Source organism: Hyla sarda, chromosome 4 (assembly GCF_029499605.1).
Source record: "Hyla sarda isolate aHylSar1 chromosome 4, aHylSar1.hap1, whole genome shotgun sequence".
NCBI classification, from domain to species: Eukaryota; Metazoa; Chordata; class Amphibia; order Anura; family Hylidae; genus Hyla; species Hyla sarda.
This window is the reverse complement of record NC_079192.1, coordinates 81,078,426-81,100,809: the sequence shown is the minus strand read 5'-3', so window position 1 is coordinate 81,100,809 and position 22,384 is coordinate 81,078,426. Positions and strand designations below refer to the sequence as shown.

Here is a 22,384-nt window from a genome sequence, read left to right as displayed (position 1 = left end):
CGGAGCATCCACGACGGTTCTATTTATAAAGAAACGCAGACACTTGTTAGGGGCGTTAATAAAGTCCTAAGGATAGCAGCGTAAATGCTGGTCTCTATAATAAGCGTATACAAGGAGGAATATACTGACCAAATCCTGCATACTGAGACTGGTGAACAAACATTCTTGGCTTCTCAATCCAACACAATTCCCACCTCTATACAAACTTTCCATGTCTATTGCCCTACATAATAATAGTGCCCACTTAGTACCCCTATATAATAGGTCCCCATATAGCAGTAAGGCCATCACACTGCCACCATATACTATAAGGCTCTGTACTGCCCCCATATATTAGTAGGCCCCCTTACTGTACCCATATAGTAGTATGCCCCATACTGTCCCCATATAGTTTTAGGCCCCAATGGAGTAACTATATGTGGTGTCCCGGCTCCGTATTTCATACTGTGCCTTGGTTACAGGGGTCCCCAAAGTCAGAGTCCCTAGGACTGTCGGGGTCCGCTTCCCTAGTTAGCCCCTACTCACTCCTTAGTAACTTGATATTTATAAATATTATCATTGTAAATATGTATATTGTGTTACTCACTTGTTGACCTGCGGGTCATGTGACATGGTTCAGAACTCTATGGTATTACATAGTTACATAGTACGGTCGGAAAAAAAAAATATGTCCATCAAGTTCAACCAGGGAATTGAAGGGTAGGGGTGTGGCGTGATATTGGGGAAGGGATGGGATTTTATATTTCTTCATAAGCATTAATGTTATTTTGTTCCAGGAATGTATCTAACCCTGTTTTAAAGCTATTAATTGTTCCTGCTGTGACCAGTTCCTGAGGTAGATTGTTCCATAAATTCACAGTTCTTATGGTAAAGAAGGCGTGTCGCCCCTTGAGACTAAACCTTTTCTTCTCCAGACGGAGGGAGTGCCCCCTCGTCCTTTGGGGGGGGTTTGACCTGGAACAGTTTTTCTCCATATGTTTTGTATGGGCCATTAATATACTTATATACATTTATCATATCCCCCCTTAACCCCTTAAGGACTCAGGGTTTTTCCGTTTTTGCACTTTCGTTTTTTCCTCCTTACCTTTTAAAAATCTTAACCCTTTCAATTTTCCACCTAAAAATCCATATTATGGCTTATTTTTTGCGTTGCCAATTCTACTTTGCAGTGACATTAGTCATTTTACCCAAAAATGCACGGCGAAACGGAAAAAAAAATCATTGTGCGACAACATCGAGAAAAAAAATGCCATTTTGTAACTTTTGGGGGCTTCCGTTTCTACGCAGTGCATATTTCGGTAAAAATTACACCTTATCATTGTTCTGTAGGTCCATACGGTTAAAATGATACCCTACTTATATAGGTTTGATTTTGTCGCACTTCTGGAAAAAATCATAACTACATGCAGGAAAATTTATACGTTTAAAAATTTCATCTTCTGACCCCTATAACTTTTTTATTTTTCCACGTACAGGGCGGTATGAGGACTCATTTTTTGCGCCGTGATCTGAAGTTTTTATCGGTATGATTTTTGTTTTGATCAGACTTTTTGATCACTTTTTATTCATTTTTAATGGTATAAAAAGTGACCAAAATACGCCTTTTTGGACTTTGGAATTTTTTTGCGCGTACGCCATTGACCGTGCGGTTTAATTAATGATATATTTTTATAGTTCGGACATTTACGCACGCGACGATACCACATATGTTTATTTTTTATTTTTTTTTACACTGTTTTATTTTTTTTATGGGAAAAGGGGGGTGATTCAAACTTTTATTAGGGAAGGGGTTAAATGACCTTTATTAACACTTTTTTTTTACATTATTTTTGCAGTGTTATAGGTCCCATAGGTCCCTCCCGGTGTCCGATCAGTTGTTCGGGACGCCGTGATTTCACTGCGGCGGTCCCGAACAGCCCGACTGAGCAGCCGGGTCACTTTCAGTTTCACTTTAGAAGCGGCGGTCAGCTTTGACCGCCGCTTCTAAAGGGTTAATACCGCACATCGCCGCGATCGGCGATGTGTGGTATTAGCCGCGGGTCCCGGCCGTTGATGAGCGCCGGGACCGACGCGATATGATGCAGGATCGCGGCGCGATCCCGCTTCATATCGCGGGAGTCGGTGCAGGACGTAAATATACGTCCTGCGTCGTTAAGGGGTTAAAGGGTACCTCTCATCAAAAAAACTTTTGATATATTATAGATTAATGTATACAGAATAACTTTACAATTGCATGTTATTAAAAAATATGCTTCTTTCTATTAAATTTTCCACTTTGAAGAAATGACCACTAGGGGTCTCCCTACCAGTCCTTGCAGCAAGCATTTCAGACTCATGCTGGAGTCCTAAACACTACGAGCTGCCAGTCTGCTATGTTCACAAAGGAGAACACTCAGAGCTGCCAGCCTGCTTTGTTCACAGGCTGTTTGGCTGTGAACAAAGCAGGCTGGCAGCTCTGAGTGTTTAGGACTCCAGCATGAGTCAGAAATGCTTGCTGACAGGACTGATCGGGAAAAATACAATAGAAAGAAGCATATTTTTCATTAACATGCTATTGGAAAGTAATTCAACATTCATTAATCTAAAATATATCAAAAGTTTATTTGATGAGAGGTACCCTTTAAATGTCTCTTCTCAAGACTAAACAATTGTAACTCCTTTAATCGCTCCTCATAGCTAAGAAGTTCCATGCCCCATATTAGTTTAGTCGCGTGTCTCTGCACCCTTTCCAGCTCCACAGTGTCCCTTTAATGGACAGGCGACCAAAACTGAACAGCATATTCCAGGTGAGGCCGTACCAATGCTTTATAAAGGGGGAGTATTATGTCCCTGTCCCTCGAGTCCATGCCTCTTTTTATGCATGACAATATCCTGCCGGCCTTGGAAGGACCTTAGGTGGTTCTTGAGTCACGTGTTTTCCCATAATGCCGTGTAACGGTGAGTGACAGTTGTTTTGGACCAATCCAAAACAGCCCGCCCCTGCACATATAAGGGAGCTGCAGCCATTGATCGCTCTCTTGGGTTGCTGACTCTGAATGAGGTAGGACCTCTGCAATTTTCAAGTACGTTTACTAGGCCAAAGCCTTGCGGCCTCGGCCTATACCACAGTGGTTATATAGATATAATTCCCCGCTACTCTCCGGAATATCACTGGACCTGAACGCACCCCTAAATCAAGCGGATCTATGCAACAGAATCTTCCTCAAGCTAAATTGAGCTTATCTGATCCCAACCAACTGTCAATCGCTGCTCAACTACAAATAGACTTTGTTATCTGTACTGTTAATGCTATTGCCTGCTTCAGAAAATCTTCAGTAAAAGTTCCTGCAAGTTTTCAGTTGACAGTGGTTGTGGACAATCCATTTATTTCGCACTCACCTATCGCTCTTGGGAAGGGTGGCGATAGGCCCTAGCAACATTACAGTATTTAACCCTCACCCTGGCGTCACGAGTGACAAGGGTTAACAGCGCCCTTTATAATCTAGAACAGCAACACCCTAACTACCCTACATACCCCACCAAGGCACCACATATAGAAGTCACAATAGCGAGCCGGCCTCATAGTCAGGTCTCTACTACACGCTGCCCCTTTTTCAAGGGGGTGGGCCCTTTAAAATTCAGGGCAGGGCAGGACAGGACCGGCCAGGGGCTGATGAGAGTAGATGTGCCCTGTGTAGGCATGCACGTCTGCTCCAATCACCTGACCTGTCCCTGCCTCCGTCCCTGCGCAATCCCTGGCAGAGGCAATCTCCACTGTGCAGCAGCAGTGGCTGGAGCAGCAGCCTCCGCCTCACACTGTGGCACCAATCCCCTGCTGTATGGATGAACTGGCAGGGGGAGTGTTGAAGAGATCAAGTATGGGGTGGGGGGGTTGGTGGTTCTTGAGGAGATCTATAATGAATTGACGTGGTGGAGGGAGGGGGGGTAGGGTTTGTTAAGGGTTGAGGAGATCAAGGACGAGGTGCCAGGGGGGGTGGTTCTTAAGGAGATCCATGACGAATTGACATGGGGGGGGGGGTTAGTTAGGGGTTGTTCAGAGTTGAGGAGATTAAGGATGAGGTGTCGGGGGGGAGGAGGTTGTTTTGAGGGTCAAGGGTTATGGGGTGATGTGGATAAGAGGGGGGTGTATATGTATATATAATGTGTATGCATGTATGATGTGTGTATGATGTGTATATGGATGTGTGTATGTATGAAGTGTGTGTATATGTATGATGTATGTATCATGCGTGTAAGTATTATAGATGCGTGTGTGTGTGAATGTATGATAGATGTGTGTATGCCTAATAGATGTGTGAATGATAGATGTGTGTGTATGCATGATAGATGTGTGTGAAGGATAGATGTGTTTATGTATGATAGATGTGTGTATGTATGATAGATCACACATCTATCGTATATAAATCTATCATACATACATCTATCATACAAACATACATCTATCATAAATACGTCAATCATGCATACACACATCTATCATACTTACACACATCTATCATACATACATATATCATGCATATACATAAATCTATCATACTTACACACATCTATCATACATATGTCTATCATGCATATACACATCTATGATACATACACACATCTATCATACTTACATACATCTATCATACATACACCAGTCATATACCCATCTCTCATACATACATACATATACTATACACCAATGCAGAGGGGTGGGGGGTTAGGGGGTGATTGGGAACGGGTCGGCCTAGGGCAGAAAAAAACTAAAATACATCACTGAAGGGTTTAGGAATATTGGTTTAGATTGGTGTTTTCCAATCTGCTCCATTCCAGCTGTTGCACAACTACAACTCTTATGTTCTGACAGCCTTCTAGAGCAGGACATTGGGATCTGGGGAGGGGGGCAGAGGAGCGTGGAGAGGAATTAGGGGTCGGGAGGGTGAAACAGAGAAGTCTGGAGGAGGAGGATAGAGGGGTCTGAGGGGACAGAGGAGCCTGGAAGAGGTGGACACAGAGGTCGGGGGAGGACAGTGCAGGGATAGGGTTCAGCTGAAGAAGAAACAGTGTGTGACAATTTCATTATGGACACAGTGTGTGGCAGCATTATATTTAGAAGGTGAAGTGTGTGGTAGTATATTCAGTGGGTACAGTGTGTGGCAGTGTTCTATTCAGTGGACACAATATGTGGCAGTATTATATTCAGTGGGTACAGTATGTGGCAGTATTATATTCAGTGGGTACAGTGTGTGGCAGTGTTATATTCAGAGGGTACAGTGTGTGGCAGTGTTCTATTCAAGGGGTACAGTGTGTGGCAGTATTATATTCAGGGTACAGTGTGTGGCAGGATTATATTTCAGGTACAGTGTGTGGCAGTGTTATATTCAGAGGGTACAGTGTGTGGCAGGGTTATATTCAAGGGGTACAGTGTGTAAAAGTATTATATTCAGGGTACAGTGTGTGGTAGTGTTCTATTCAAGGGGTACAGTGTGTGGCAGGGTTATATTCAGGGTACAGTGTGTGGCAGTGTTCTATTCAAGGGGTACAGTGTGTGGAAGTATTATATTCAGGGTACAGTGTGTGGCAGTATTATATTCAGGGTACAGTGTGTGGCAGTATTATATTCAGGGCACAGTGTGTGGCAGTGTTCTATTCAAGGGGTACAGTGTGTGGAAGTATTATATTCAGGGTACAGTGTGTGGCAGTATTATATTCAGGGTACAGTGTGTGGCAGTATTATATTCAGGGTACATTGTGTGGCAGTATTATTTTCAGGGTACAGTGTGTGGCAGTATTATATTCAGGGTACAGTGTGTGGAAGGATTATATTTCGGGTACAGTGTGTGGCAGTAGTATATTTCGGGTATAGTGTCTAGCAGGGTTATAATGATTACTGTATTCATATAGAGAATGATGATCTGACAAAGTGAGGAGCCAATGATGTCCGTGCGTCAAACTCTGGCAGAGAAGATGTATCTGGAAGAAGACCTGGCGTCTGGACAAGATGAAAAGGAAAAACAACAGACATCACTTATGTCAATTATATCATTGTGTATTCTCCTGACTGTCCCATCACTGCTGTAGTCACTTATAAGTCCTGCAGTGATGATGGTGACACTGTACCCCAATCTGTGTCTCTCCAGCTGTTACAAAACTACAACTCCCAAAATGCCTGAGGCTCTCCAGACATGATGGGAGGTGTAGCTTTCCAACAGCTGGAGAGCCACTTGAACCGAGGTGATCAGTGGGGGTCCCTACAGCCAGACCCCCAACAAAAAAATGGGCTGCTTATTCTAAAATGCCCAGGCATATTTTTGGTCCCAGTCTGGCCCATGCGTGGGGGGGGAGTTGCTGATTTTTTGCATATGGGCCCTGTGGTTTTTGACTACGCCCCTGGTAGGCCCCCATATAATAGTAAGCCCCCATACTGACCTCATATAGTACTAGGACTCCATACTGTCCCCAGATAGTATTAGGCCGCCCCCACAATGGCCCCATTTAGTATAAGGCCCCTATACTGCCTTCATATAGTAGCTCCTAGTGCAGGGCTTTGTTATTTCCTGGGCGCAGCATAATTTAAGCTGTGTGTGTGTTTTAAAGAATGCAAAAGCCGCACTCGCCCAGGGGTCTGGCATGATTCCCATATGGGCCGACTCAATCAGTCTCTGCTATTGACTGCTCGGAATCATTCTTTCTACAGAGTACAGAAAGTCTGTTTGAATTTCTGCCATGTGCACAGGGCAATAATTGGAATATGATTTTTGTTTTTCAGATCAAGTAGAAGAAAAACATGCAGAAAAAAATTGTAGAATTAAAGTTCTGCTTAGTACTTTGTTGCTTTTCTTCAGGTTTTTATGATACTTGGATTCTTTGAGGCCTGGACTTCACCAATAATAAATAATATAATATAAATAATAATCTACATCACCTGACAGAAGAGAATGACAAAATAGAGCCTTGTCCTGGACCAAGTGTTTAAATTTTATAATACATTTTCCATCAGATAGAAATCCAGACTATTTCCTACCCATGTCACTGAGTTGATCTGATTTTTACATAAAAAAAGCTTTTATTCTCTTTACTTTGTGGCAAGATGCATTTTTTCCTTTTATCATTATTACCTGTGCACTGATTGTAGAGGTGGTGAATGCCATCTCCCCGACCCTTTACTTACATATTATGTATTATAAAATGTGATTGTTTTTACTTATATTTTTAGTCTCCCTAGGGGACTAAAACATACAAATGCTTGAACAATACACTACAATGCCTCTTATCCTACTACATCCTGCCCCTGCCTCCCGAGCCCACTCACATTTGTCGTCCATGTATGTTAAATCGTACCGTCAGATCCAACAAAAAACTTTTTTTTTATATATCACTCGGTACCTAATCCTGACCATGTACATCTAATTTTTATGTGTCTAACACCTTTATTTATTTTTTATTACACTTTTAATTTAGCTCACTAGTCTGAATCCCTCTCAAATGGAGGGGGCGTGGCCTCACTGTGCAGTTCTCCGCCCCCTCCCTCAGTATGCTGTCTGCTCACATCTTCCCTAGCATTAGCAAAACTACAACTCCTAGCTTGTCCTCACTGACAGTAGCCGGACACAAGTTGACAGTGGGAGGATTTTTCCTCCAGCTGTGATCCCTGCGCTCACACCTGTCAATCAAGGAAGTGTGTCCATGACATAGGTGATGATGCATGGACACAGCAGGACTAGTATGTATCAAAGCAGGCAGGGGGGGCAGTTGTTTGGCTTTTTCAGTATGAAATACTGAAAATTTTCTTATGAAAGCAATTGCAAAACCAATTGATTTTGCATGCTTTACAACCTATCAAAAGTTTTTGTATCTGACAGTGCCCATTTACATATCGAGAATAGGAATGGGAATGTTTTTTTTGTCATTTTTGTAACTTAAAGAGTACCGGTCACCAAACTTAACTTTTAATATATTGTTCCTTATGTAATCATAAGACACTTTGCTATTTACTTACTGTTAAACTTCTCAAGCTTGATATGTTTTTAATGTGAATTAAACCACTAGGTGGCTCTGTTCTCTTCCCTGCCACAAGTCAAACAGTTAGTTTGGTCTCCTCCAGGCCTGACAGGAGACCAAACTCAGGAAGTGTGTGCGGGGCATGGCGAGTCTCAGCTCTTGCAAGATTCAGTGATATTACGCCGACTTTCTCCTTCCGGGAGCTCACACAAGGGAAAAGGTATGATACAGAGCTTTCTAAATCTCAGAAAATTATTCTAAGGGCAGGAGGGGTGTTAGGAGTAGTTAGGGAATATAATCTGAGTTAGTGTAGAAAATATGGTTTGATGACAGGTACTCTTTAACCCCTTAACGACGCAGGATGTAAATGTACGTCCTGGTGAGCTGGTACTTAACGCACCAGGACTTACATTTACGTCCTAAGCATAACCGCGAACATCAGAGCGAGGCCCGGATCATGCGCGGCAGGTCCCGGCTGTTGATAGCAGCCAGGGACCAGCTGGTAATGGCGGACATCCGCGATCCCTCGGATGTCCGCCATTAACCCCTCAGATGCCGGGATCAATACAGATTACGGCATCTGCAGCATCGCGGTCACTGAAATGGATGATTGGATCGCCCGCAGCGCTGTGGCGGCGATCTGGTCATCCAGCATGGCAGCAGGAGGTCCCCTCACCTGCCTCTGCTGCCTTCCCGCAGACCAGAGCAGAAGATGACCTATAATACTGATCAGTGCTCTGTCCTATACAGAGCACTGAACAGTATTAGCAAGCGAATGATTGCTATAAATAGTCCCCTATGGGGACTATTAAAGTGTAAAAGTAAAAACATTTTGAAAAACCCCCTCCCCCAATAAAAATGTAAATTGCCCCATTTTCCCTATTTCACCCCCAAAAAGTGTTTAAAACATTTTATATAAATATTTGGTATCGCCGCGTGTGTAAATATCTGAACTATTAAAATAAAATGTTAATGATACCGTACGGTAATGATACCGTGAAAGTCAGCTTTGTCTTATGTCTGCAAGAAAAGCAAGAAAAGTCAAGACAAGCTTTGGGAGATCTGCAAATTAGAGATAAGGCCTGCAGAGCAGAAGTCTGCTGAAAAATACTATATACGGGTACGTTCAAACGTACAGGATCTGCTGCATTATTTTGCCACATATTTTGTCGTCAGGACAACTAGAGATGGCCGTCTGACATGGGGGTGAGGACTGGAGGTGGTGCTGAAAACGGGCTGGGTAAGTTCATGACAACATCTTTATATTATGGTCTGTTAGATGTGGATCAGAGTTTTGGAGTTTCTGGCAAAAATAATGGAATCCCCACACTTTTTTACTTCATGGCAAAGCCTTAAAGTGTACCTGTCATCTATGGTGACTTTTAGGATAAGCTACCCTGTGTGTACATGAGAAGCAGCACTATATCTGGCCATTATGTAACTTGTAGGGTACGTTCACACGTACAGGATCTGCTGCATATTTTTTCCACATTTTGTGCAGCTGATTTTATTACCCATTAACTTAAATGGCTAGCAAAATCAGCTGCAGAAATATGCAGCAGAAATATGCAGCTGATCCTGTACGTGTGAACGTACCCTACAAGTTATATAATGGCCAGATATAGTGCTGCTTCTCATGTACACACAGGGCAGCTTATCCTAAAAGTCACCATAGATGACAGGTACACTTTAAGGCTTTGCCATGAAGTAAAAAAGTGTGGGGATTCCAAAACTCTGATCCACATCTAACAGACCATAATATAAAGATGTTGTCATGAACTTACCCAGCCCATTTCACACTGCGGTTGGACCTCCCGGAGTGGCTCCCGGATCCGGCTGGGGGAGGGGAAAACCATGCACTCCCGTCCCCCAGCCGGACCGGTGCCGAACTCCATTGACTTTAACCCCTTAAGGACCGGGTTTTTTTCCGTTTTTGCATTTTAATTTTATGCTCCTTGCCTTTAAAAAATCATAACTCTTTCAATTTTGCACCTAAAAATCCATATGATGGCTTATTTTTTGCGCCACCAATTCTACTTTGTAATGACGTCAGTCATTTTGCCCAAAAATCTACGGTGAAATGGAAAAAAAATAATTGTGCGACAAAATTGAAAAAAAAAACGCCGTTTTGTAACTTTTGGGTGCTTCCGTTTCTACGTAGTACATTTTTTGGTAAAAATGACACCTTATGTTTATTCTGTAGGTCCATACGATTAAAATTATACCCTACTTGTATAGGTTTGATTTTGTCGGACTTCTGGAAAAAATCATAACTACATGCAGGAAAATTAATACGTTTAAAATTGTCATCTTCTGACCCCTATAACTTTTTTATTTTTCCGTGTATGGGGCGGTATGAGGGTTAATTTTTTGCGTCGTGATCTGAAGTTTTTAACGGTACCATTTTTTGCATTGATAGGACTTATTAAATCGCTTTTTATTCATTTTTAAATGATATAAAAAGTGACCAAAAATGCACTATTTTGGAATTTGGAATTTTTTTGCGCGCACGCCATTGACCGAGTGGTTTAATTAATGATATATTTTTATAATTCGGAGATTTCCGCACGCGGCGATACCATATATGTTTATTTTTATTTACACTGTGTTTTTTTTTTTTTATGGGAAAAGGGGGGGTGATTCAAACTTTTAATAGGGGAGGAGCTAAATGATCTTTATTCACTTTTTTTTCCACTTTTTTTTTGCAGTGTCATAGCTCCCATAGGGACCTGTAACACTGCATGCACTGATCATTGTTATCCCATAGGGACCTATAACACTGCACACACTGATCTTCATCATTGATCACTGGTTTCTCATAGGAAACCAGTGATCGACGATTCTGCCGCTTGACTGCTCATGCCTGGATCTCAGGCACTGAGCAGTCATTCGGCGATCGGACAGCGAGGAGGCAGGTAGGGGCCCTCCCGCTGTCCTGTAAGCTGTTCGGGATGCCGCGATTTCGCCGCGGCTATCCCGAACAGCCCACTGAGTTAACCGGCATGGTTTCACTTTCGCTTTTAGCCGCGCGGCTCAGCTCTGAGCGCGCGGCTAAAGGGTTAATAGCGCGTGGCGCCGCGCGCTATTAGCGGCGGGTCCCGGCTTCACTATGACGCTGGGCCCGCCGTGATATGATGCGGGGTTACCGTGTAGCCCCGTGTTATATCACGGGAGCTGGACCAAGGACGTACCAGTACGTCCTTGGTCCTTAAGGGCTTAATGAGCCGACCGGAGTAAAACAGTGACTCTGGTCGGTTCATTTTTGCACCGTATCCGGTTTTGTGACCGGACCTAAAAACTAAGACAGCCAAAGGCTGACTAGGCATGCTGAGAGTTGTAGTTCTGCAACAGCTGGAGGCACCTCATTGGGAAACAATGCTATATGACAAGGTTATTCATCTGTGGTCTTGGTAAAGAACAAACACCGTTCTGTAAGATTACCTGCAAAGAGGACGTCAAGTTAAACAGCTGGGAATGCTTCACATGACATTTGTCACTATCTGACATTCATGTGTTAGTGTACAAGCTAAACATCCCAAACTGTCATAACACAAACAGTAAAAGTACAGCAGGTACATACACACCATACCGGGGATTGGCCAATAGATGGCGCTGCTCTAACATAGGCTTACTGCTTTAATGTGCCTTCTCGGACACTAAAATGGTGCCTAGGAGTAGGTAGTAAAAAAGGGTCAGCTACTTCTATTTTTTACATTAAAGAGATCACCTGTCAAAGGATGCCTGCCAATAGCCCACAGCCATGGAATCCAAAAGTGTATATAAAAACACTGGCCGGCATTTATCATAGTGTTTACCCCTTTTTTTCCCCTTCTATATTTGGTGCTATTTTTGGCGCAAGTGTCCTTTTTTTTTTTTGCGTCTTTTGGTTTACAAATTTCTGCAGATTTTGAGTTGTAATCCACTGATTTTGGCAATACACATGATATGGATGGGTTTAATGAACTGTCTTTTTGTGAAAAGGTGCAAATAAAGTCGCAAAACCACCTGAAAAGTCTCTAAACTACACCAACCCAGACTTAGCTTAGCTTTTTGTTGTATGTTAAGAGAGAAATTTCTGAAAATGTAACCTGCACAAAATTTTTGAAATGCTCTACGACAATTTAATAAATATGGTGCTCCTACACATTACCAGCACACACAAAAAGGTGTAGAAAAATGTTGTATTGTAGTTATTGCTGTCATATTCACCAACTACCACTAGATGGAGCCTCTGTCCGTAGTTCCTATACAAAGCCCACAGCTATAATATCACTGCACTTACTGCTGTCATATTTTCCAACTACCACTAGATGGAGCCTCTGTCTGCAGCTCATTCTGATGATGTCTGTAGTTTTGATCCAGTCACTGCAGCCCTAACATGGTTAAAGGGGTACTCTAGTGGAAAACTTTATTTTATTTTAATCAACTGGTGTCAGAAAGTTAAACAGATTTGTAAATGACTTCTATAAAAAAAAAAAATCTTAATCCTTCCAGTACTTATTAGCTGTTGAATACTACAGAGGAAATTCTTTTCTTTTTGGAACACAGAATTCTCTGCTGACATCATGACCACAGTGCTCTCTGCTGACACCTCTGTCCATTTTAAGAACTGTCCAGAGTAGGAGAAAATCCCCATAGAAAACATATGCTGCTCTGGTCAGTTCCTAAAATCTACAGTAACGTTTAAGCACAGTGCATGACAAACTTGAAAGTGAATTTTTTTTTTTTTTTTTGCAGTAACCAAGCTAGTAAGTGTTGTGCCCGGCTACAGCCGTGATTCTCATGAACCTGAACTCTATAGTGTACAGTGACCCCCCGACCTACGATGGCCCCGACATATGATGAAATCGACATACGATGGCCTCTCAGAGCCCATCGCATGTTGATGTCAGCATCGACATGCGATGCTTTTTTATGTCGGGGCCATCGCATTAACTGCTATCTGGCAGCGCCAAATGCTTAAGCTGCTGCCGGATAGCAGCTTAATGTTCCCCGTGTGGTGCGGTAAGTATTACTTACCCCTCCACGATGCTCCGGGGTGCCCTCCGGGTCCAGCGCTGGTCCTCCGATGTCTTCTCGGCCCTCTCCGATGACGTCAATACGCTGCTGCGCACGTCATCCAATAGGAATGGCGTACGCAGCGGCGTAATGACGTCGCTACGCAGGCCCAGTAAGGCCTTGCGGAAGAAAGCAGAGGACCGGAGAAGACAGCAGAGGACCGGAGAAGACAGCAGAGGACCGGAGAAGACAGCAGAGGACCGGAGAAGACAGCAGAGGACCGGAGAAGACAGCGGAGGCCCGGGGACACCATCTCGAGCAGTGGGGACAGGTGAGTACAGCTTCCTATACTTTACATTGCACGAATTCCTCAACATACGATGGATTCGACAAACGATGGCTCGTTTGGAACGAATTACCATCGTATGTTGAGGGACCACTGTATCTGGACTACTGAGCGATACATGGACATTTGTGTAAATATGCCATAGTAATATATTTTGTTCACCGTTATGCGCAAAGGAAATATTTGGGGTCCTGCACTATAATTGTTGTTGTTGTTAATAAAATGTATATACCGTATTTATTGGCGTATAACACGCACTTTTTAGGCTAAAATTTTTAGCCTAAAGTCTATGTGCGTGTTATACGGCGATACCGCCCCAGGAAAGGCAGGGGGAGAGAGGCTGTCGCTGCCCGCTTCTCTCCCCCTGCCTTCCCTGGGGTCTAGAGCCCTGCTGCCGGCCCTTCTCACCCCCTGGCTATCGGCGCCGCTGCCCGTTCTGTCCCCCTGACTATCGGTACCGGCGCCGATAGCCAGGGGGAGAGAAGGGGCAGCGGCACCCATTGCCGGCGCCGCTGCCCCGTTGCCTCCCCCCATCCCCGGTGGCGTAATTACCTGGGTCGGGTCCGCGCTGCTGCAGGCCTCCGGCGTGCGTTCCCTTCGTCGTTGATATGCGCTGCACGGCGCGGCGCATGACGTCAGTGCGCCGCGCCGTGCATAGCAACGACGCAGGGGACGCACGCCGGAGGCCTGCAGCAGCGCGGACCCGACCCAGGTAATTATGCCACCGGGGATGGGGGGAGGCAACGGGGCAGCGGCGCCGGCAATGGGTGCCGCTGCCCCTTCTCTCCCCCTGGCTGTCGGGGCCGCTTCTCTCCCCCTGGCTATCGGCCCCGGCAATGGGGCGCCGGTACCGATAGTCAGGGGGACAGAACGGGCAGCGGCGCCGATAGCCAGGGGGAGAGAAGGGCCGGCAGCAGGGCTCTAGACCCCAGGAAAGGCAGGGGGAGAGAAGCGGGCAGCGACGGCCTCTCTCCCCCTGCCTTTCCTGGGGGTATATCGGGGTATACACGCGCACACAGGCACCCTCATTTTACCATGGATATTTGGGTAAAAAACTTTTTTTACCCAAATATCCTTGGTAAAATGAGGGTGCGTGGTATACCCCGATAAATACGGTAATTTGTTGTACACCAAAAAAAAAAAGTCATAGTGTACCTTATTCTCTGATGTCTGGTAGTTTTCTTGTAGGGGTTGTCCTGAACTAATCAGGAGAAGCAACATTTCAACCTATCACCAACATCATGTACAGTCAACAGTAAAGTCGTGTACTACACATAGTCATAATTACACATAAGTCACATGTTACATGTACAGTAGGACTGTAACACTTACAACCACATAGTCCATAAAAATGTCTACTATGTCTAAAATGTCAAATGTGATATTTCTTGTGTCCTCGTGCTCAGGATACTTTGCTGGCCAGAAGGTATTCCTGTTACCCACAAAGGCATGCAACAAAAAGTCAAAGGTAACATAATGTCAAATGTTATTTAAAAAAAATGTCTAGCATAAGAAAATGTCTAACATAAACATAACTAGTGTTCTGGGAAGAAGTGTGTAATGCCAAGGGACCCCAGTAGCCAAGGCATTAGGCCGAAATCTTCTGGCAACCCAATCCGCCAGTGTTATGTCTTAGTTATACCGTATTTATCGGTGTATATCACACACTTTTTAGGCTAAAATTTTTAGCCTAAAGTCTATGTGCATGTTATACGCCGATACACCCCCAGGAAAGGCAGGGGGAGAGAGGCCGTCGCTGCCCGCTTCTCTCCCCCTGCCTTTCCTGGGGTCTAGAGCGCTGCTGCCGGCCCTTCTCTCCCCCTGGCTATCGGCGCCGCTGCCCGTTCTGTCCCCCTGACTATCGGTGCCGGCGCCCCATTGCCGGCGCCGATAGCCAGGGGGAGAGAAAGGGCAGCGGCACCCATTGCCGGCGCCGCTGCCCCGTTGCCTCCCCCCATCCCCGGTGGCATAATTACCTGGGTCGGGTCCGCGCTGCTGCAGGCCTCCGGCGTAAAAACTTTTTTAACCCAAATATCCTTAGTAAAATGAGGGTGTGTGTTATAGGCCGGTGCGTGGTATACCCCGATAAATACGGTATATAAAGTGTTATAATGCATAGCCAAATGTCATAGTATGCATAGCCATTGTCTATTGTCATGTTATACCATAGTCATAGGAATGTTGTCATGCTTATACATAAACCTTATTCTCCATTAAATACAAAAATCTACCAGAGCATGTATAGACATTTATACAGAGACTCTATGGTATTATCAGTTCTTGACAACAAACAGCCTGGAAATGGACGTTGGACACAATGCTCCAGGACTGCATGTGGCCCCACGGCCGTTTCGCTCCTCAAAGCTTTCCAGAACGGACGTCGAGAATGACTTTAGTTAAGTAGGGGGGTTTGTGATGTTCCCAGGGCTCACCTGCATTGTACCTCTATAATCTGTATAGTTGTATATTATGTGTAAAGGACCTTTGATATGGTCACATGGTTATTGATCACATGATAATGGTTGCCACATGTTAAAGTCACATGTTTTGTTACCCAGAGAGCTCCAGCTAACCAGGTGACCTGCAGCTTAAACTATGGGCTCCATATAAGAGGGGGGGGGGGTACTACCATCACTCTCTTAGATCCTGAGGTCAAGTCCAGTCCAGACGTCCCAGAGCCAGTGTCCAGCACATCTGGAGGCCTCAAGTCTAAATTACAGCCAAAAGTCAGTAATTCAAGTCATCTCTGTCTGCTGTCACTATCTTCAGTCAAGTTAAGTCTATTATAGTCACATGGCTGTCCTAAAGTCTGTCAAAATCACTGCAAGTCCCAGCAAGCTGCAAAGTCTCTTGTGTTACTGGTCACCTCTCTGGGATCCTGGCCTAACTGTAAAGACTGTACCGTCTGTCTACCTCAATAAAGCTACCGTTAACCCTGACCTGGCCTTGGACTCTTATTTGCCCTGCCAAAATAGGACTAGCGGTGCTACCGTTCAGGTGGTTCTTTGTTAAAACCACACCCTGGCGTCATGAACATTTAGGGGTTAACACCATCTGCCCCTGGGCTACAACATCTGCCCCATACACCTCACATCGCACCCCTGTGGCACACATTTCCACTCAGGGCTCGAGTCCTTTGGGAGGAACGCCGTCCTTGTTACATTAGTCCTGCAGGACCGACCTCTTTGTTGTTACCCTCCTTCCGTCTCCTCCCCTGGCCCGAACTGCTAGGTGCTGGAGATGTAGGACCTGTGATGATGTCATACATCACAGGTTGGGGCGGAGCTTAGCTGTGGAGAAGAGGAGAGATCATGGTTGAAGGACCTGTGTGATGCTGTGGAGGAGGCGGGGCTGAGCTGGAGGAGACATGTCACATGTCACCCCAGTAAGGTAATTACATGGAAGGAGATTTGTTGCAGTGTGTCACCCCAGTAGTAAGGAGATTACATGAGGAGGAGGTTTGTTACAGTGTGTCACCCCAGTAGTAAGGAGATTACATGAGGAGGAGGTTTGTTACAGTGTGTCACCCCAGTAGTAAGGAGATTACATGAGGAGGTTTGTTACTGTGTGTCACCCCAGTAGTAAGGAGATTACATTAGGAGGAGGATTGTTGCAGTGTGTCACCTCAGTAGTAAAGAGATTACATGAGAAGGGGGTTTGTTACAGTGTGTCACCCCAGTAGTAAGGAGATTACATGAGGAGGAGGATTGTTACAGTGTGTCACCCCAGTAGTAAGGAGATTACATTAGGAGGATTGTTACAGTGTGTCACCCCAGTAGTAAGGAGAGTACATTAGGAGGAGGATTGTTACAGTGTGTCACCCCAGTAGTAAGGTGACTACATGAGGAGGAGGATTGTTACAGTGTGTCACCCCAGTAGTAAGGAGATTACATGAGGAGGAGGTTTGTTACAGTGTGTCACCCCAGTAGTAAGGAGATTACATGAGAAGGGGGTTTCTTACAGTGTGTCACCCCAGTAGTAAGGAGATTACATGAGGAGGAGGTTTGTTACAGTGTGTCACCCCTGTAAGGTACTTACATGGAAGGAGGTTTGTTACAGTGTGTCACCCCAGTAAGGTAATTACATGGAAGGAGATTTGTTACAGTGTGTCACTCTTATACTCCATAGGCAGCTGTATGCCTGTGGCCTGTAAGAATCCTGGAATCGTGCAGGATGTCAAGTTTTAGCTAGGAAGTTTTTTTTTTTGCTTGTTATTTTCATTTTTTTTTTGCGCAAACTGGGGGGGGGGGTATTTTAAATCTTGGGCGAGTTCCCACACTTTTTTTTTCCAGGACTTGACCCCTTTTCCCACTCACAGTTTCTTCCAATGGTTGCACTCAGCCTGTAAACTAGACTAGACTGGCCTACAATCCTCTCATCACGGCTGAACCCTGACTGAGGATAGGACAAGAGGACAGGACAAGAGGACAGGACAAGAGGACAGGACAAGAGGACAGGACAAGAGAACAGGACAAGAGGACAGGACAAGGGGACAGGACAAGGGGACAGGACAAGGGGACAGGACAAGGGGACAGGACAAGGGGACAGGACAAGGGGACAGGACAAGGGGACAGGCGTGTCATTGTTGATTTCTCTCTTCCAAGATTTAACCCCTTAAGGACTGAGCCCTTTTTCACCTTAAGGACTGAGCCCTTTTTCGCAATTCTGACCACCGTCACTTTACGCATTAATAACGCAAAAACACTACTGTACAGTAGAATTTTGTGACATATTCTACTTTATTTTGGTGGTTAATTTTCGGCGTTACTTGCATCCTTTTTTAGTGAAAAATACCAAAATTTCATGAAAATTTAGAAAATTTTGAATTTTTCTAACTTTGAATCTCTCTGCTTGTAGGGAAAATGGATATTCCCAATAAATTTTATTTTTCTTCACAAACACAATATGTCCACTTCATGTTGGCATCATAAAATGGACATATTTTTACTTTTTGAAAAAAATTAGAGTGCTTCAATGTAGAGCAGCAATTTTCAAAAAGGTCATGAAAATTGCTAAATCTGAAGGGACAGATGTTACAGAACTACAACTCCCAGCATGCCTAGGCAGTCTAGGCATGCTGAGAGTTGTAGTTTGGCAACATCTGGAGGGCTACCGTTTGGGCACCACTGTAACAGTGGTCTCCAAACTGTGACCCTCCAGATGTTGCAAAACTACAACTCCCAGCATGCCCAGACAGCCTTTGGCTGTCTGGGCATGCTGGGAGTTGCAGTTTGGCCTTCCTAGTGGTTACCACAGTAAAGATGACTTTACTTTCACTTTCATTCCCCCCCACCGTTGTTTCCCTACCTGTGCCTGTCTCCAGCGACGATCCAGGGTCCCCACGCATCTTCTCCTCCAGGTACCGGCCTCCATCTTCTCCCCACGTTCCCCAAGACATCCAGGGGTGGGCAGAACTGGGGGTTGCCATGGCAACCCACTGTCCTGCGCTGCCATTGGTCAGAATCAGTTCTGACCAATGGCAGGGGATAGGAGGAGATCGCAGCACTGTGACCTTGCTCCTATCCCTCAGGATGATCGGGGCTGTCACTGACAGCTCCGATCATCCTTATTTTCCGGGTGATCGGGTCACCAGAGACCCGAAAATGGCATGTCTGAATTGACATGCGATTTTCTGCGATCGCCGACATGGGGGGGGGGGGGTTCTCAGGACCCCCCTGGGCGATGTGCCAGGATGCCTGCTGACTGATTTCAGCAGGCATCCCGGTCCGGTCCCCTACTGGCTAGCGGCGGGGACCGGAATTCCCACGGGCGTATGCATACGCCCCACGTCCTTAAGGACTCGGGATGCAGGGTGTATGCATACGCCCGGCATCCTGAAGAGGTTAAATCAACTGATGCCAGAAAGTTAAACAGATTTGTAAATTACTTCTATTAAAAAATCTTAATCCTTCCAGTACTTATTAGCGGCTGTATACTACAGAGGAAATTCTTTTCTTTTTGGATTTCTTTTCTGTCACAACCACAGTGCTCTCTGCTGACAACTCTGTCCATTTCAGGAACTGTCCAGAGAAGGAGAAATCCCCACAGCAAACATGCTGCTCTGGACGGTTCCTAAAATGGACAGAGGTGTCAGCAGAGAGCACTGTGGTTGTGACAAAAAAAATCCAAAAAGAAAAGAAATTCCTCTGGAAGGTTTAAGATTTTTTTATAGAAGTACAGTGACCCCCCGACCTATGATGGCCCCAACATACGATAATTTCAACATGCGATGGCCCCGTGTGCTCCGGTGATGGTCTCCTACCTGTCCTCGGGGCTCCGGAGCGTCCTCTTCACGATCCCCTCCATCGCCGGCGCTCTCCATCGTCGTCATCACGTCGCCCGCACGCCGTCCCGTCATCCAATAGGAGCGGCGTGCACAGTGACGTGAGAGCGACGATCCCGGAGAAGCAGAGACGTCCAGAGCGTCGGGGACACCACAGGGACGCAGCGACAGCGAGGGAGGGCGACATTCAGGGCATCGATGACGAGCGGTGACGGTCCGGAGCGGCGGGGACAGGTGAGTACAACTTCCTATACTTTACATTGTAGGGATCCCTCAACAAACGATGGTTCATTTGGAACGGATTACCATCATATGTTGAGGGACCAATGTAATTTACAAATATGTTTAAATTTCTGGTACCAAGTTTTCCACCCGAGTACCCCATTAATGCCCTAATGATCCCAATTCAATCACTGATGTGATTTTCTAATGCGTCCTACATTTCCCATGATTCCTCTGGCTTTGCAAAGAATTTCCTCACTGCAGTTTACCTAATGATCTGTATCACCTGGCGAGACTCCAGCAGGCAGCAGCCTACACTGCTCAGACTCATTAGTGGATTGAGGTCGGTTCACCTTATGCTTAATGTTGTTGCATTGTCTTATTCAAAGTGCGTTTTTGGAGAAATATTGGGGAGAAAGGGATTTGACCTATAATCACAACTGGGGAGATTAATTTCTACAGCATTGTTTATGTTTTCTACTGCAGTTTAGCTGTGATTTTCAAAAATCGTGGTATAAATGACACATTTTTAACAATTATGGTATAATAGCACCATTTTTGCCAGAATTTGGGGAAAATAAGTTCTAAAAAAAAAAATTTGTTGTAATGTTGCACTTAGTTTGTTACAATGAACTATGTGCTGTGCCTAAGGCTAGGTTCACACTGCGGAATCTCCAGACGGAAACTTTCCACCCAGAGATTCCGAGTGCAATCAGCCTGAATCAGTCGGCGCTAGGACCGCGCGGACATTGCTGTCCCCAATAGACTGAAATGTGTTCTGCGAGGATATCCGCCTGAAGAAAGAGCACCCCCATTCTTCCGGCGGATGTTCCGTTCATAAATTCCGCTTCCAAAACTCTGAAGTGTGAACGGAAAACCCATTCACTAGCTTGTGCATTTTAGCAAGCAGAATTTCTGCCTGCAATTTCAAAGCAGAATTGCAGGTGGAAATTCTGTAGTCTGAACTTGGCCTTATACTTGTAAGGTGGATTCTGGTGAAAAAATTAACATGTTCATTGTTTTGGCAGAATCCACATCCATGTCCAAAGTTCTTGTGAAATGTTCAAGAAGCAGCTGAATCCCAAAGAAAACAGTAGGAGGCTGCTGCAAGCGGAATTCCAGGTGGAATTTCCATAGTGTACATGGACCCTAAGGCCATGTTCACACGATGGAATTCCGCACGGACATTCCGCTGCAGCAGAGTCCCATTGATTTTAATAGGATCCTGCTGCACTGTGTACACACAGTGGAATTCCCGCTGCATTTTTCTACTGTGGAAATCCTGATTACTGGTGTCTGCAGAGTGAAAAGTTATACCTAAGTCCACACAGAAATGCATTGCCATCTAGGAGACGGCACATTTCTGAGTGGTCCTAGCGCCGGCATGTTCTGTCAGGGGAATGTCCGCACTGAATTTTTCCGTGCAGACATTCACCCGTGTGAACATGGCTTTAGACTTCATAAGCCAGCAGGTGGTCTTTACTAGGAGAAACACTACTCCCTCAGACCTACAATGGGTGTAAGAAAAATCTAGAAATAAACATCACAGTGCTGCCTCTGCTGGTGAACAAGAGTCGTGCTGAGTAAGCAAAGAAGATGGAAATAGGCTTTATCAAAAAGGAGCAGTATACACAGTGGTTGTTATCACGAAGGACAGAGGTGCGGCACGCCATTCCTGCAGCCTTGGCAGCTACTGGTCGTATTTTGTCTCCTGGTTCTGGCTAAAAATAATGACCAAATGCTGTATAAATACTACAGACTGGACAACCCCTTTAATGCCTGTTTTAATTTAAATGGGATTCCGTTGTGCCATTCAGACTGCGGAATTTTTGTGGCGAAAATTCCACTTTCAGCATTTCGCAGAAAGATCAGTCTTCTATTTTGCAGAATTCCGACATACGTTCTGCAGCAATTCTGCCATATAATATGCAGCTTATTTTGCTACCCATTGACTTGAATGGGTAGGAAAATACGCAGCAGCAAATACGCTGCAAAATATGTCACGTGTGACCCCCACCCTCCTGCGAAAATATTTATTTCTCTTATTCGCCCGGGACGCCAAAATAAAAATAATAAACTTTGACTTACCTTCCGCAGCTCCCCTAGATCCACCGGAACCAAGGGCATGCTGGGAGTTGTAGTTTTTCTGGAGGCACCCTGGTTGGGAAACACTGATCTAGATGAATGAGGCAGTTGTGGAAATGATCTGCCAGGTGTGAACTCACCCCACAAGTAGTTTGGTGTCAGATTTTTGGGGTTGGGAAGACGTGCTGTACTTTATACAATATTTTGTCATTGTGTCACCCATTGGCTGGGGATCTGCACGTTGGATGCAATAAAGGGAGACCCGTGTATGCAATATGAAGGGGTGCCAAAACTTCTAAAGCTTCAATGAACACTGTCTAATGACCGTGCGGTACCGCACTCGGTAACATCCCGTACACACATCACTGCACTCCGCGTCTGCACCGGAGAATGCCAGCCAGTCACTTCACCTGACGTCATCGCCAAGGCCACGCCCCTAGCGGTAATCGTGGGCGTGCTCATCGCGAACC

The 22,384-nt window shown here is 45.2% G+C and overlaps 1 protein-coding gene and 1 long non-coding RNA gene across 4 annotated transcripts in view; one reads left to right on the top strand and one right to left on the bottom strand.

Annotated features, from left to right (window-relative positions):
* Window positions 1-22,200, bottom strand: part of LOC130368144 (MOB kinase activator 1A) — a 65,646-nt gene extending 43,446 nt beyond the window's left edge. The window contains exon 1 of one of the 3 annotated variants that reach the window (XM_056571498.1): window positions 22,055-22,200. In XM_056571498.1, the coding sequence (XP_056427473.1) occupies window positions 22,055-22,137 (83 nt within the window). In that variant the 5' untranslated portion in view covers window positions 22,138-22,200. Of the gene's footprint in view, window positions 1-16,505; window positions 16,633-22,054 lie in introns of those variants that run through there. The other 2 variants (XM_056571497.1, XM_056571496.1) reach the window with 2 other exon arrangements.
* Window positions 10-7,010, top strand: LOC130368145 (uncharacterized). The gene is made up of 3 exons (XR_008892296.1): window positions 10-151; window positions 5,884-6,011; window positions 6,749-7,010. It is a non-coding gene; the product is annotated as an uncharacterized LOC130368145 (long non-coding RNA).
* Window positions 22,201-22,384: the final 184 nt, after the last annotated feature.